This window comes from Balaenoptera borealis, assembly GCF_965194805.1.
Source record: "Balaenoptera borealis genome assembly, chromosome: 16".
Taxonomy (NCBI): domain Eukaryota; kingdom Metazoa; phylum Chordata; class Mammalia; order Artiodactyla; family Balaenopteridae; genus Balaenoptera; species Balaenoptera borealis.
This window is the reverse complement of record NC_138872.1, coordinates 51,924,615-51,940,338: the sequence shown is the minus strand read 5'-3', so window position 1 is coordinate 51,940,338 and position 15,724 is coordinate 51,924,615. Positions and strand designations below refer to the sequence as shown.

Genomic DNA, 15,724 nt, shown 5'->3' with positions numbered 1-15,724 from the left:
CCTGATCTCCAGAATCTCATGATGCTTCATTTGGCTTCAGTTATAGTGATTACAGTACATGCAAGCATTTGCAGACTGTGAACTCCTTGGATTAAGAACACTGTGATTTTCATTTCCAGATCTTTGGTGCCTGGTATAAGTGCCTATCACACAGTAAGTATTGGCAAATGTTTGTTGTATGAGTAAATGCTTTTTTGTTTTGTGTATCCTAAAAAAACACAGATTCTACCAGCAAACGTGAAGTACCTATCATGCCTTCTGCAACGTGTACACACGTAGACTTAACACCGCTGACTGTTGTGGGCTCCCCGTGTCCAGAAGGAAATGCTTTCCTAGCTGAGATGGGTCCTCACCCACCTCGGTCTTTAGGAAAAGTGCCGAGTCCCAGCCAGCACCACCAACAAGGGCATCTCTCTGTTCCACATGTGTGGTCAAGAGGGCAGAGCCCTGGTTGTCCGCTCTCTGTGTGACAGCAAGATGTCTGCCTTGACCTTACTGAGACCCCCTCCCTCCCAGCCATGACTTCCCCCAGGCCTGTGCAGACGGCTTCCGTGGAAGGAAAGGCACCAAGCTCGGGATACAACAGGACACGTGACATAACAGCGTGTGCCTGGCCCCGGGGCTCTGTCCACTTCTGCTTGCTGGCCTTGAGGCCCACTCGGCAGTGACCTTTCCAGAAGCGTTAACACCATTCTGTTCTGTATATGCAGAAATAAAAGCTTCTTTTGCTTGGGCACATAGCAAGGACGTATGCTATGTGCCCAAGGAGGACATATTCAAGCCCATAATGAAAAAAAATACCCAAATCAGGAAGCAGAGGTGTCAGGACTCAACACGCAGTGGCAAGCACCCGGCACGGTGCTCCCAAACCAGGACAACCATTTCCCAAACCGGGACAGCCATTTTCAGAGGAATCCCGTGTGCCATCAAGAGAGTTCTTAGGGACTTCCCTGCTAGTCCAGCGGTTAAGACTCCATTCTCCCAGTGCAGGGGGCCCGGGTTCGATCCCTGGTCAGGGAGTTAGATCCCGCATGCCACGACTAAGACCTGGTGTGGCCAAAAAAATAAATATTTTTAAAAAAAAGAGTTCTCAGAAGTTAGCAGCCCACAATAGGCACTCACTCTGGACCAGCTCCACTGCTCACCTGAAAACCAAACATTGAAATACTCAATGATTTGTGTAATGTTTAATATTTTAACGGTAAGCAAACACGCCTTTCCGTGGTAAAAAGAGCTTTCCCTTCCCTTCCTGGCTCTGTCCTGGGAGGAGTGAAGTGAGCCTCGGGGGAAGTCCTCAGACGTTCTTGTGGGGCTTTGCGAGCGGTTGCTTTGGAGTGGACCCGCCTGGGCTGGTTCTGGATCACAACCCCCGCCACTTCTGGGGGACTCCGAGTGCCGCGGTCTTAAGTGTTTTGAGGAACTTTAACTTCCTTTCCTCGTGTACATTTGCTGTCGTAACCAGAAAGCTTCCCAGATTTTGTAATTCTGGGAATCTCCTTTAAATTCCTTTTCTGCTCAAACAGAACAGACGCGAGTATGGCATTTAGTGAGACTTCAGATAGAGCATGGCAGGCACAGAGCAAAGAGCTGGGTGCCTTGGGGAGACAGAAACACGTACGATGTCTGTTAAGGTGGTGGGGCTCAAGGGATATTTTTTCTTTTTGATTTCTAATGTTAGGTTCTGGGAGAAATACATACAGACTTTACAAAGATGTTTGCTGCTTTTAGGATACACAAGGCTGTAGGGGTGCAGTGGTAAAAACACAGACTAGAAAGCTCAGATCCTGGGTCTGTGGCTTGCTTCCTGTGTGATCCTGGGTCAGGCACTTCCTCCTGGTTTCTTAGTCTTGAAAGGGTGATGGTACCAGAAGTTGGGCTGGATTAGGAGGCTCTATAAATATAAAAGTATATAAAATAAAAGCTTCTTACAGTTTATTGTACCAGGAGAGAACAAAAGCCACCCCAGCGTTCTCTGTTTCCCGAAATCCATGTTTCTTTGATATTGGACTTGGCTTTGCTTAAATAACATGCTTGCAGTGTATTTTGCACTTCGATTTCCTAACGCGGTGAGAGGTGTTTTATGATTATTTTTTTAATTATGCTCTGGCACCCTCCATTTGCCCACAGGTGGCCGGAGTGTCATGCCAGCGAGCCCCAGGCCCTTCCTGATGTCCTGTGAGGCGTCAGTGCTCCCGAGCTCCAAGGTCAGCCCACTGCACTCCAGAGGCCTACCGGCCCCACCCCAGAGCCCTCTGTGCAGGGCCACCTCCTCCCAGCCAGACCTCCTGTAGCCCCAGAGGAAGGCCTCAGCCAGGAGCCTCTGCCAGGACTCAGGTCAGTTCCCCGGTGTTGCTGTCTGGTGTTGTCCTAGTGGGAAGGTGGACGGTCTGTCTCTCTGCCCTGCCCACCCCTCTGGGCCTAGAGAGGTGGGATTAAGCGTGGGGACGTGTCCTTTCTTAACCAGACTTTTCCAGAAAAGGAAGTCATCGACTTCTCTGACCAGAAGACTTCTTTGAACTGTGACCTTTCCACATTCCCCTCTTGGTAGAGGAGGAACCTTCATCTCGGCCAAGCCAGGCACCCATCAGCTCTCTGTGGGGATGATCAGCTCCGCTGGAGGCACTGCTTTCCCCTCTTAGCCTAAACCACTTCTTGAAACTGTTCATAGGCCATAGGCCTTCGTGGGTAACGTTACACTACTGCTCTTTTATTAACTGTCTACGACTGATTTTAAGACAGGTTTTTCCACCTTATTAATTTTAAAAGAATTTGGATAATTTATTAAGTTGCCACTTAATAGCACTTCATTACTATTTTAGCTTTAATCTCTCCATATTTTAACCATATGGTTAAATAAAAGCCATATTTTAAGTTAATTTGTAAATAACTTCTTGCAGTTGTGTTTTGTACTAATATTTACTGGGTGCCCTTTAAAGCTTAAATTTTGAGGAACTACTTTTAGGCAGATATGGACAGCTACATCTTTTTTTTTAAAAGCAAGAGTTTAATTTAAAAATGAGCTTTAATGGAAATGATTTTTCAGCTAACTGAAGTCAAAAGCAAAACTGGCTGTTTCAAAAACAAAAAACAAGCTCTCGCTCCATGCGCACTGGGTCTCGAGGTGGGTTCTTTGGGCCGTAGTGTTAGAGCGGGTTAAGTAATGAAGGATTTACCAGCCATTTGTCCGTGCCGTCCTGACGCGCCTAATGGATGGTGTTGGGTTAGTATCGACCTGAGTGTGGAGCCGGCTCACTGTACTCAGGACTATTCCCTGTGAGTCACGGATACTTCTCCCCACTTGAAGGACCGTGAGCTGTGGAGGGCCCCTCTCCGCTCCATCTGCATCCTGGGCGCAGACGGTGACCAGGAGCTCTCCAGGGCCTCCCCTCCTCTGCCGCCCTCGCTGCCCACCTCAGGTCCAGCCTCGGCATTCATGCCTGCAGCTTACGGAACTAGGTGCTTCTAGTCGTGAGCGTCCTGGGGTCTTCCTGACCTAACTCCAACTCCCTCCTCTAGAGGTTAGTGTGGCTCCGTGTCTCTGCTTCTCACACTGCAGTCTCGTGACATGGATTTCCCTAAATTGAGGGAGACCTTTATAAAGCTCTGTTCTTGTTTCTGCTGTCACTGTGTTTGATAATCAGTCTCTCAGCAGATTTTCCCAGCCATACGTGCCAGATTTAAATATAACATTCATACCTGACATAGAGTAGATTTTCTCTGGAGGAAAATGACCAGTGTCGTGTGGAAGCTCACAGACCACTGCTCACAGTTAAAGCAGGAAAAACTGGTTCTTAAGTTCAAGGTGGGAGAGCACATGCCATCCTGCCACCCACGCGTCCGCCTGCCGTGTCTGCCCCTGGGTTAAGGCCACTGAGGGCCCTCACCCCAGGCTCCTCCCCTGCTCCCTCACAGCCCTCTCCAGGTCTTAGAAATCAGCTGGCAGCCAGGACACTGGGCTGAGTTTCCTTTTACTGTTCTGTGATGATGGAGAATAAAGCAGTCAGGGAGGGGAATTCCATCAGCCTGAGTTTTTGCTAAGAAATAGCACATTCATACGAACCACAGAGAACATCTGAATAGCGTTCATCGAATGATTGACATTCCAGTGGCCACGTTGCATCTACCAGCCCTGCCATTCATCTCACGTTTCCAGAAGAAACAAAGTCAGCTTCCTGAAAGGGCGTGTGTTCCTTGAACAGACAGAGTAGAACTGGCCTCTCCCTCTGGGGAGCTGTTCTGAGTTAGGCTGGGACAAAAGAAGGTGAGGAGAAGTGGAGGGTCTGTGTCTCAGGACTGACTCTCCCCCATTCTCCCCGTCTTCCCCAAACACGATTCGCAAACCTGAGCCAATACCCTTTCTGTCTTTGGTCCACAACTAGTGGCCCTTCTGGTGAGGATGGCGGTGCTCAGGCAGCTGGCGCTCCTGCTCTGGAAGAACTACACTTTGCAGGTGGGTCTGGCCCTGGGGGCACACTGCAGGGGGAAGGGCGAGAGGGGCCTGGCAGAGGGCGTGTCAGCGAGAGGGGGCATCAGTGGGAGGGGCTCCAGGAGCCCCCGCCTCGCACTCCTCAGCCCTCGGCTTCCATTTCTCTTTAGAAGCGGAAGGTCTTGGTGACCATCTTGGAGCTCTTCCTGCCCTTGCTGTTTTCCGGGATCCTGATTTGGCTTCGCCTGAAGATCCAGTCAGAGAACGTGCCCAATGCCACCCTCTACCCTGGCCAGTCCATCCGGGAGCTGCCACTGTTCTTCAGCTTCCCTCCACCGGGAGCCGCCTGGGAGCTCGCCTACGTCCCATCCCAGAGTGACGCCGTGAGGACCGTCGTGGAGACGGTGAGGAGGACGCTGGTGATCAACATGAGAGGTGAGTTGTTGGGGACTCAGTAGTGCTGCGGGGCTTGGGCTGTGGGGCAGGGACTGGCCAGGCGGGGAGCCGGGCAGCAGCCAATGCAGCCTGCCCTGTAGTGGCCGCGCAGCCCGCGAATCCCTGTGTCATGTCTCATTGTAATAGGGATCAGGGTTGTGAGGGCTGCGGGAAGCAGTGTGTGTGACAGTTCACAGCCCCTGGCTATTCAAAGTGGAGATGGCGTCCACATACCCTGCAAAGCTCTTTAATTATGAGGGCAAGGCCCGGTGTCAGGAATCTCTTCTGGGATATGGTTTTGGGAGGACAGCTCTGATAAAGGTCATCAGGAAGCCTGCTGAGGGCCATTCCCAGGAAATGTGCCAGTCACCCTCGCTAGGTCTTTGCTTTCAGAATAGAAAGTATTATCCCTTTTCCTCTCCCTCTTGATTTTGGCACTGTGGCCTGTTTAATTCAGTGTAGCAAACACTTAGGGGAAGATCCCTGGTCCCTCACTATGTGATTATAGTCAAACCCTTTATGTGAAATGGGGTCTGGGTGAGAGAGGTCGTTGAACAGACTATACGTTAGTGTCCACTTGAATTTTTAAAGCCCACCATTATAGTTATGAGAGAAACTGATGCTGGCTGCAGAGCCCAGGGCAGGGCAGCTGCCCTCATGGAGGGGCCCTGCTCCAGCTCTCAGCTTCTAGATGCCCAGGGCCGGCTTCGATGGTGAGGTTCTGCCAGTCTTCACCGCAGCCCGTCTCTGCCAAAAACAAAAGCCTCGAGTCTTAGGAAAGGTTTACAAAGCCCTAGAGAAACTTGGAAGCTTTAGTCCTTTATCTGAAGGTTCAGCTTTCTCAAGCAGAGTGGACGATTGGGCAACTCTGGGCCCCCCTGCTCCCCACAGCTCGCGGCTTCCCCTCCGAAAAGGACTTTGAGGACTACGTCAGGTACGACAACTGCTCCGCCAACGTGCTGGCCGCCGTGGTGTTCGAGCATGCCTTCAACCACAGCAGGGATCCCCTGCCGCTGGCGGTGAGGACCCCAGCCCCACGGAGCCAAGCTTCCTCCCCCAGGAGCCAGAGGCGCTCTGCCTGCCTGGGAGCAAATGCGACTTTCCCCTTGGGTCCAGAATCACCTCTTAGCTCACTGAGGGGCCCTGGTGGTGTTTGACCTGTCAGGCCAGAGCGGTTTAGAAACCTCTCCCGTCTGAAGAAAGTGGCCGTAGACCATTGCTGTGGCCCCTCTTTGTCCTCTCGTTTTATGAAAGGCATTACGGGTCTCCTTCGAAAGAGTCAAATAGGACAAGTAGGAAAGTAGCAGATACTCGGGACTTAGCACCATATGGCATTAGAATTTCTGTTACATATTTAAACAAACAAACAGAAAGGTTTTTTGGTTGCCCTGGTGGCAATAAGACTGGGAAACCGTCAGGTCCCTCAGCATCACGCTGGCGGCCCTGCACTGGTTAGCAGTGATGAGTCATGCGTGGAGTTCCCATTGGTAATGGCAGAAGAGGGTGGTGAAGAGCACCACAGAGGTGCCCCTGGGCTCTCTGTGCCCTGGCAGGACCTCTCGCTCTGACCTCCTGAGAGCCAGACACTGGCGGAGGCTGGGGCAGTGGTGAGGTCAGGGTAACAAGGGTCCCCCAGCCCCTCCCACTGGATGCAGACGTTTGCTCCTCTGGCTGGATCCCTTAGAGCGCTTGGTTTTCTCTTTGTTTCCGTAGGTGAAATATCACTTACGGTTCAGTTACACGCGAAGAAATTACATGTGGACCCAGACAGGCTCCTTTTTCCTGAAAGAGACAGAAGGCTGGCACACCACTTCCCTTTTTCCACTCTTCCCCAGCCCAGGACCAAGGGAACCCTCGTCCCCTGACGGCGGAGAACCTGGTGAGGAGCACTTTTAGGGGGTCTCCTTCCCTCCCCCGGGGTGCTGGCTCATGATCATCATGTGGGGGGAACCCATCTTGCATTTCTCTGGAGGAAGATTTTTTATGATTATTTGGCCTTCTTCTTTGTAGGAGAAGGAAGAAAACATCCAGTAAAACTGGCTTCTGAAAAGCAAAATAATCTTTGAAAACAGCAAAGGCTGTCTCCCTATTTCCCAGCAAACGTGCTGTTGAATGAAACATTTATATTTCAGTTTTTAAGGAGCTTCAGTTTGCACTGGGTCTTTTGGGCTTGGTTTTCCATTTCCCTTCTCTCCTTGCCCCTCTCTCTGTACAGTTGTGTAGGCTCTGTACACTCTGTTGTCCTTGTGTAATTGTCCGTGGTTTCATTGAGTCAGTGGAATGTTTGCAGAAGTCGGATCTCAGCTCACTGTATTGCCAGAGGGTGTGTCGGTCTGTCCGCTGTAACTCTGGCAGGTAGTTGGCTTGTTTGTCCCCTCTGACCAAGGTCCCATCTTAGAACCAAGTAGCTGGGGCCCAGGACTAGACTTTGCCCTCAAGCCGAGGTCCAGCCGCAGGCTCCAGGCGGCATCCTGGGTGTTGCAAAGAACACAGAATTCCCTGGTCTGCAAGAGGCAGAACTTGTTAGAGATTTTGATGAAAAGACCCAGGAATGCCCTAAATAGAGCGCCGGGAAGGCAGGAGGCAGCCGGCGTTTAGAGATGTTTTTCTGGTGCCAGGGCCCTATCACCAGGCTAATGTTCCAGGGAAAGATTTTAAATCCAAAAGAGGAGCTAAGACGAGCAAGGCAAGGTGAAGTGTGCAAGGCCCCAGAATGAAGCCCTGGACAGGTCACCAACCGGAGAGGAGGAGAAGCCACATCAGCTGCCACACCCACTGCCTGTGGCCAGCAGCAGGAGACACTGGCTGTGTGACCCGGGGCGGGGCTGTCCGTCCTGTTTGTGGGGACAGTTTCCTAAGCTTGGGAAGCAATAGAGGCGAAAGTTCTCCAAGGAAAAGACTGACAGATTTCACTACGTACAAACTTGAAATTTGCTAAAAGAGAAAAAGACATAACACCAATTTTGAAAGCAAATAAGAGACTGGGGAAAACATTCCAGCAAATGACAAAGGGTAAATACCTTCTGTTTTATAAAGGATTCCTTAATCCAAATCAGTTTAAAAAAAACACAAAGACCCCAAGAGATGTGGAAAGGATGTGAACCTGGCACACAGCAGGCCCTCCAAGAATTAGGCCAGTGTTCCCCCCAAGCCCACCCCCAAATGTCCATACCTTAGACCCCTGATCCCCTGACAAAAATTGAGCCCCTGGAATAGTCTGAAAGAAGGAGAAAACGCAGACGCACAAAAGATGTTCCACACAGCATTATTTACGATCATAAAAACTTCAGCAGTGGGACATGATTGATCACACAGGGTGGCTTTGCCTCGGTGTTCAGCAGCTGCAGAGGTTGTGGTGGTGAAGACCCCATGGCAGCATGCAGAACCTCGTGGAAGAACAACTAGGGAGCAGGAAGCAGGCAGGACGTTTCCTGGGGGAGGCGTTGTGACGTGAGAAAGACGCTGGCTTTGAAGCCAAGAGACCAGGGTCCCGTCTCAGCTTTGTCCCCTCCCCCTTTGTGTGGCTCAACGCCCTGGGCCTCAGTGGCCCCGTTTGTCCAATGAAGTTGTCGTTCACTACTCTGCAGGGTCGCAATGAAGACGAGAACTAAACCCCCACCCAGCACAACGAGGGGTAACATTCACTGAGCACCTGCTATTTCTGCAGCCATAAAACCACTTACTCAAGGGAGATGGTAGAAGTGCACAGACATGGTGACCTCATGCTGGGGGTGTGGTGGGCATAAAATTGCTATTCTTTTTTCTAGAGGCTTGAACTCAGGCAGCTGACAGTTCTGTGTTGGAGGATGTTAGGTGTTCTAAATGTCACTATTTTAGGAATGAGGGTGCCCACGCCACCCAGACCTGCACCCCATGTCCCCTCTCTGTCCCCTGGGCTCGGACCTCAGGAATCCAGGCTGCCTTTCTCTCTCCTGAGGCTATGCCCCACTCCTTCCATAGGCTCAGCCTCTCACAAGCCTCGCTCTGGACTGGAATACCATATCCCCCTGACCCTTATCACTTTAAAAATGTTATCGCAGACAACTGTGGGGAGTCAGAAAGGGCCAGCAGGGAGGGACCACAAAGCACACGAAGGTCGTGTAGTGGTGGCCTTTGGTCTGTGGTTCCTGCCTCCCTTTGAGATGGTAACTCAAGCGTGGATGGAATGAAAGTTGCTGATCAGCTGGTCTCAAGGGAGCAAGACTTGTCGATTATCCCAGTAGGTCCTTAAAAGTGGGCAAGGGAGGCAGAAGAGAGAGTCAGAGAAAGATGTGATGACACGGAAGCCAGTCAGAGAGATGTTGCCTGGCTGGTTTGGAAGGTGGAAGGAGGGGCCTCGAGCCAAAGAGCGAGGGCGGCCCCTGCAAACTGGAGGCCTGCAGGAAACCCCAGGCCACTTCACCAGCTCAGTGCCCACAGCGCTCTGAGCACCAGCACCCAGGACCTGGCTTCTCCCACATATATCGACCCCACGTGCCGGAACGTCCTCTGCTCCCGCACTCAGGGTATATCCGTGAGGGCTTCCTGGCCGTGCAGCATGCCGTGGACAGGGCTGTCATGCAGTACCACGCCAACGCCTCCACGCACCAGCTGTTTGAGAAGCTCACCGTGATCGCCAAGAGGTTCCCTTACCCGCCTTTTATCTCGGACCCCTTCCTCGTCGCCATCCAGTACCAGCTTCCACTGCTGCTCATGCTGAGCTTCACTTACACCTCACTCAGCATCATCCGGGCTGTCGTGCAGGAGAAAGAGAGGAAACTGAAGGTAACCCTGTTTGCGTTTGGCTTTGAGAGATCCTGAGTCCGGGCACAGTGTGGCCATGGGCCGTCGTGTCCTGAGTCCTGTCATCAGGTGGGGGCAGCTCCTGGGCACTGGGGGCACCAGGGCAGCTGGGCGTGGGGCTAGTGCCCACATGGCTCAGCCCATCTCAGGCTTCTTTGAAATCAAGCCTGTTCTGTCCAGATTTTTAAAACCCTGATAAAGCGCTGTAGTTCATGTGCTGTATATTAAAGACAGAACATTGAAAAGACAGTGTTTTGGATACATTGGGTAAAGTAAAATACATTGTTGAAACTAATTTCATTTGTTCCTTTAAACTTTTTTGGCTGCATTGGGTCTTTGTTGCTGCACGCGGGCTTTCTCTAGTTGTGGTGAGCAGGGGCTACTCTTCGTTGTGGTGCGTGGGCTTCTCATTGCAGTAGCTTCTCTTGTTGCGGAGCATGGGCTCTAGGCACGTGGGCTTCAGTAGTTGTGGCTCACAGGCTCAGTAGTTGTGGCTCGCAGGCTGTAGAGCACAGGCTCAGTAGCTGTGGCGCACGGGCTTAGTTGCTCCGCAGCATGTGGGATCTTCCCGGACCAGGGATCGAACCCGTGTCCCCCGCATTGGCAGGCGGATTCTTAACCACTGTGCCACCAGGGAAGTCCCTAAACTTTTTTTTTTTTGGCCACGCCACGTGACTTGCAGGATCTTAGCTCCCCTACCAGGGATGGAACCCGCGCCCTCGGCAGTGAAAGCGCGGAGTCCTAACCACTGGACTGCCAGGGAAGTCTCCCTTTAAATTTTTTTGATGTGGCTACTGAAATTCTGAATTACGTATGCGGGTCGAATTCTGTTTCTGTTGAAACAGTAGGTCAACACGAGATAAATGTTCACATACATGGAGAGCAGGAAGCGAACTTTGCGTATGATCAAGGACAGCTGTGGTGCCCGGCTGTCAGGCAGTGTCGTGGGGGATGGAGAAGTGTGTGAGGTGTGCTCCACAGGCATCTCACTGACATAACTGTGTACACCTGGGTGAATAGTGTCCCCTGTAAGCTCTCACCTTTGACGCTGCCAGAATTACCCAGAATTTATGTGAAGTTCTTCCTTTGGCAATGTCTGCAGTGCCAGTGGAAGGACATTTAGAGTATTCTCAGTGGTGCCAACTCTGTGATTATTGGAGCTTTTTTTTTTTTTTTGCCACACCATGCGGCATGTGGCATCTTACTAGTTCCCCGACGAGGGATTGAACCCATGCCCCTTACATTGGAAGCTTGGAGTCTTAACCACTGGACCACCAGGGAAGTCCCTATTGGCGCTTTTAAATTGCTGTAAATGAGGGGCTGGGAGAACTAATGAGGTGGGTCCTGTCCACTTCGGTGCCTAAATAACTTTAATAAAATGGTGTGACGCTGAGGTGGTTAGCAGTGGACAAGGAAATGGTTCAGGAAAAAATGTTTGTGCGCGCACGCGCCTCCAGGTGCATAGATGAAACCAGTGTGGCGGGATGTTGAGTGATCACTGAGCCCAAGTGGTATGTGAGTGGCCACCGTTCCAATCTTCCTATTTTTCTGATGGTTTGAAATTGTCCATGAGAGGAAGTTGGAAAATCAGCCTAGCTTGGTGCCTGGCACATGAGAGACACTTAATCAGCCCTGGTCCCCTCCCCCAGACCAGTGCTGTCCGTGGTAACAGACAGGCCTGGGTCTGCTGTCCTCTACGGCCCCACTGGGCACTTGTGCCTGGCACGGCTGAGGAGCTGGCTTTTTAATCTTAAGTAATTTCAGCCAAAATAGCCACGTGTGGCCGCAGGCCGCTGTATTGGATGGTGCGGGTTTAGTGTGAGGGAGGCTCCCGGGGTCTGGTGTGGCAGGGGTGGCAAGCAGTGGGGCGTGTGGAGCAGCACATGTGCCCCTCCCCCAGGAGTACATGCGCATGATGGGGCTCAGCAGCTGGCTGCACTGGACTGCGTGGTTCCTCCTGTTCTTCCTCTTCCTCCTCGTCACTGTCTCCTTCATGACCCTGCTCTTCTGCATCAAGGTGAGTGTGGCTTCAGAAGGGGGTCTCACATGAAAAGCAAGGTGTTGGAGTTGGCGGGAGGGCCAGAGACAGGTGTGGCAGCACCAGGGAGACCCCAAGACTCCACACTTACGGCTTTGGTTGGGGAGTCTGCCCTTTTGGTAGAGAGGACTGGTGTAGCCCTTCTCCCACCCTTACCAGCTCCATTTGGGGCTGGGAAAGTTTGAGACTCTTCCTGGTTTTGTCTCCCCTACCCTGCCCCGACCCGCCCCCACCTGCCAACGGGATGGCCGCACAGGTGAAGAAGAACGTGGCAGTGCTCGCGCAAAGTGACCCCTCGCTGGTGCTGGTCTTTCTGGCCTGCTTTGCTGTCTCCTCCATCTCCTTCAGCTTCATGGTCAGCACTTTCTTCAGCAAAGGTGAGTTGTCCTGCCCCTGAGAGTGGAGGTCTGTGGGTGATGCACACCTCAGAAGACCGGCAGTTTCTCTTGGGATGAGTAAGGTCAAGGGGTCCAAGGGCATCTGAGCAGAAATAATCCGGAGACTGAGGTTTTCTTTACTCTGTGCCTTCCTTTGGATTCAGTTTTCTGGGTGTCAAAGTACATCCCTGAACAGTTCTTTCAGTGAAGCTCAGCGAGTGGTTAATTCTCATTGACTTTGTGTATCTGAAGATGTCTCTGTTTTGCCCTCACTCCTGAATACTGTCTTAGCTGCATATAAAATTCTCCTTGGCGCTTTGATAACGTTACCTTATTGCCACCGGATTTCCATTATTGCTGGGAAGAAGTCAGCTGACAGTCTAGGTCTGATTTTTCTGTATGGATGTTTGGATCTGAGGACTCATGTCTTTTCAGTTCTGCATTTCCGTTCGTCATCCATCAGACTTTGCTCCCTGTTAATCCCCCTTCTCTTCTATTAGACCTAAGTGGAAGCCTCTCAGTCTGTCCTTCCATGTCTTGTAACTTTTTTTTTTTTATTAATGTGGTAAAATACATATGACATAAATTTACCACCTTAACCATTTTAAGTGTAAAGTTCAGTGGCATTAAGTACATTCACATTGTCATGCAGCTGTCACCAACATCCATCCCCAGAAATCTTTTCATCTTGCAAAACTGAATCTCTGCCCCCAGTAAACACTAACTCCCTACCCCGTTCCCACAACCCTGGAAACCACCATTACATTTTCTGTCTCTATGAATTTGACTACTCGGGACCTCATGTAAGTGGAAATCATGGAGCGTTTGTCTTTCTGTGACTGGCTTACTTCATTTAGCATAATGTCTTCAAGGTTTATCCCTGTTGCAGCTTGTGTCAGAGTTTCCTTCCTTTGTAAGGCTGAGTAATATTTCATCATAGGTATAGACCACATTTTGCATATCCATTCATTCATCAATGGATATTTGGGTTGCTTCCACGTTTGTGGCTATTGTGAATAATGGTGCTATGCACATGGGTGTACAAAGATCTCTTTGAGACCCTGCTTTCAGTTCATTTGAGTGTATACCCAGAGGCAGAACTGCTGGATTGTATAGTAATTCTATTTTTAATTTTTTGAGGAACTGCCATACTGTTTCTACAGCAGCTGAACCGTTTTATATTCCCACCAACAGTGCAAAAGTGTTCCAATCTCTCCACATCCTCACCAATACTTGTTATTTTTTGCTTTTTTTTATAGTAGCCCCCTCTTGGGTGTAAGGTATATTTCTCAGTCTGTTCTTTATGTCTCTTAACTACTTTTTCATACCTTAAAAAATCTCTTTGTGCTGAGCTCTATATGAATTCCTTAGAGTTGTCTTCTAATTCCCTAATTCTCTCTTGGACTGTGTATGTTCTAGACTGTGTCTCATCTTTGAGATTTTATTTCTATGACTATATTTATCCTTTACCAACTCTCCAGTTGATTGTTGTACATATCCACTTATTCTTGTTTCTTCATCCATTTTTGTGGGGAAAAATCCTCCTTTTATCAATGGAAGCATTTCTTCATTTACTCCTTAAAGTCCTTGATGTTCTTGTTTTGAAGTCTCTTTCCTACTCAAACTTACTCCCTTGGAGAGCTTTAAACATGGGGGTGATTCCCAGATTTAGACTCATGCCCAGCAACTCCCCTTAGATGTTTAACATATGTCTCAGTCAGACGTGTCCTGAACTACTGATGGTGTCCTCAAAACCCCATTTCCCCATCTCTACCATGTGCTCACACTAAAAACCTGGGAATGCCCTCGACTCCTCTCCCTCTAGCATCCTGCCCCAGTCCAGTCAAATCCTGTCCACTGTACCGCAAGGTACCCCTGAACTCCAGCCACCTCCCACCTCCCCCACAGCCCCTCCCTGGCCCGAGCCACTGTCATCTCCAGCCTGGTTGACGGCGGTGGCCCCATAACTGGCCTCCCTGCTTCTGCCCCTGCCCCTCTTCAGTTTCTACCCAGGTCAGAGGTTCTCCAGTGTGGTCCACAGGCTCCTGGGACCTTTAGAGGTTCACAAAATCAGAACTTTTTATGATAATATCAGAATGTCGTTTGCCTTTTCTACCATGTTGACATGTGCACTGATGGTGCAAAAGCAAAAGTGGTAAAACTGTCGGCCCTGAGCACGATCAAGACAGGCTCCAAACTGCACTAGGCAGTGGCGTGTTCTTCACACCACACGCTCTCATAAACAAACAAACAAAAATGCCCGTTTCATTCAAAAATGTCCTTGACGGAACAGTAAAAAGTGTTAATTTTGTTAACCTTTGACTCTCAAGTATACTTTTCTAATATTCTGTGTGACTCAATGAGATGTCCACAGAAAGCGCTTCCTTGAGTACTGTAGTATAATGATTCTCTTGAGGAACGGCATGTGTGCAGGTGTTCGAGTTGTCAGCTAAACTAGCCACTTTTTTCACGGAACACCATTTTTGCTTGAAACAATGACCGTCACACTGTCATTCACATGCTGGTATTTGGTAAGCATTTTCTCAAGTGTGAGCTGCCTTTTTAAGGAAAACAACTGACAATATCTGATGTCAATTACAAAATTCAGGCTTTCAGGCAACAAAAATAGAGTTTTGCAAACTTTAATCTACCACCATGAGCTTTACAGCCTCCCAGTACTTACTTACTTTTTTATGAAATTAGTGATAATATTACCCAATGTGATTTTTTTATGTGGTGTAATAAAATGTGTCAACATTTGGAAGATGTTTTTTGCCCAACGAGCAATATTTTCCAAATGGCCAATGCATCATGTTACAAAATCATGCAAGAGTAGGAAATAACCCGTTCCAGGTACAAGATGGACCAATAGATTTTCACATAACAGAGTATAAAAAGTTCATTGTTCAGGTTGATTCCACGTGGCACCTCACCTTTAAGAAACCACCCCTTGTTAAGTGGTGGTGTGGTAACAAAGAAGAATATCCAAAATACCTAAAAAGGCTATTAAAATTCCTGTCCCTTTTCCAACTGCTGATCTCTGTGAAGCTCATTTTCTTCATTCACTTCACCTAAAACAAGGCAATACATCAGAGTGAATGCAGAAGCAGATATGAGAATCCAGCTGTAATCGGTTAAATCTTTACAGAGGTTTGCAAGAATGTTACACGAGGCTACTCTTCCCACTAAATTGTGGGAAATACAGATGTTGTTCATAAAAATGCTTATGTTAACTTGTAATGGGTTTATTATTGTTATTCTTAAATATCTTTAAATTTTTTTAGTATTCATCTCTAACACAGTGGAATATTGACGTATATGTAATGTTTGTATCCCACATAAACAAAGTTCTTTGACATCCTCTACAACTTTTTACAGCATAAAGGAGTCTTAAGACCAAAGAGTGTAAGGGCCACTGCGTGGACTGAAGCCATGCTGTCTCCCCACACCTCCACCACCCCATCCTTACCTCTTTCAGGTCTTTTCCACGTTCACCTCCTCATCAAAGCCTTTCTTGGCCACCTGGTTATAGTTGCAACCCCCAGCCTAGGGAGTGTCTTGTCCTGGGTCTGTGGTTTGTTGCTGTTCGCAGGGCTGTACCCACCCAGCACCATCTGCTTTACTTACCTTCTTGTCTACTGGCTGTGTCTGCACTGGATCCTAAGC

The 15,724-nt window shown here is 49.5% G+C and overlaps 1 protein-coding gene across 9 annotated transcripts in view; it reads left to right on the top strand.

The window, feature by feature from the left end:
* The window catches only part of ABCA3 (ATP binding cassette subfamily A member 3), a 44,908-nt gene that overhangs the window by 4,617 nt on the left and 24,567 nt on the right, over nucleotides 1-15,724 (top strand). For 3 of the 9 annotated variants that reach the window (XM_082360379.1, XM_082360378.1, XM_082360377.1), the window contains 11 exons: nucleotides 120-153; nucleotides 2,128-2,334; nucleotides 2,465-2,685; nucleotides 3,305-3,518; nucleotides 4,380-4,450; nucleotides 4,597-4,861; nucleotides 5,753-5,880; nucleotides 6,575-6,740; nucleotides 9,366-9,625; nucleotides 11,544-11,660; nucleotides 11,938-12,058. In XM_082360379.1, coding sequence (XP_082216505.1) covers nucleotides 4,397-4,450; nucleotides 4,597-4,861; nucleotides 5,753-5,880; nucleotides 6,575-6,740; nucleotides 9,366-9,625; nucleotides 11,544-11,660; nucleotides 11,938-12,058 — 1,111 coding nt within the window. In that variant the 5' untranslated portion in view covers nucleotides 120-153; nucleotides 2,128-2,334; nucleotides 2,465-2,685; nucleotides 3,305-3,518; nucleotides 4,380-4,396. Of the gene's footprint in view, nucleotides 1-119; nucleotides 154-2,127; nucleotides 2,335-2,464; nucleotides 2,686-3,304; nucleotides 3,519-4,106; nucleotides 4,262-4,379; nucleotides 4,451-4,596; nucleotides 4,862-5,752; nucleotides 5,881-6,574; nucleotides 6,741-9,365; nucleotides 9,626-11,543; nucleotides 11,661-11,937; nucleotides 12,059-15,724 lie in introns of all 9 variants that reach the window. The other 6 variants (XM_082360374.1, XM_082360382.1, XM_082360376.1 and 3 more) reach the window with 5 other exon arrangements.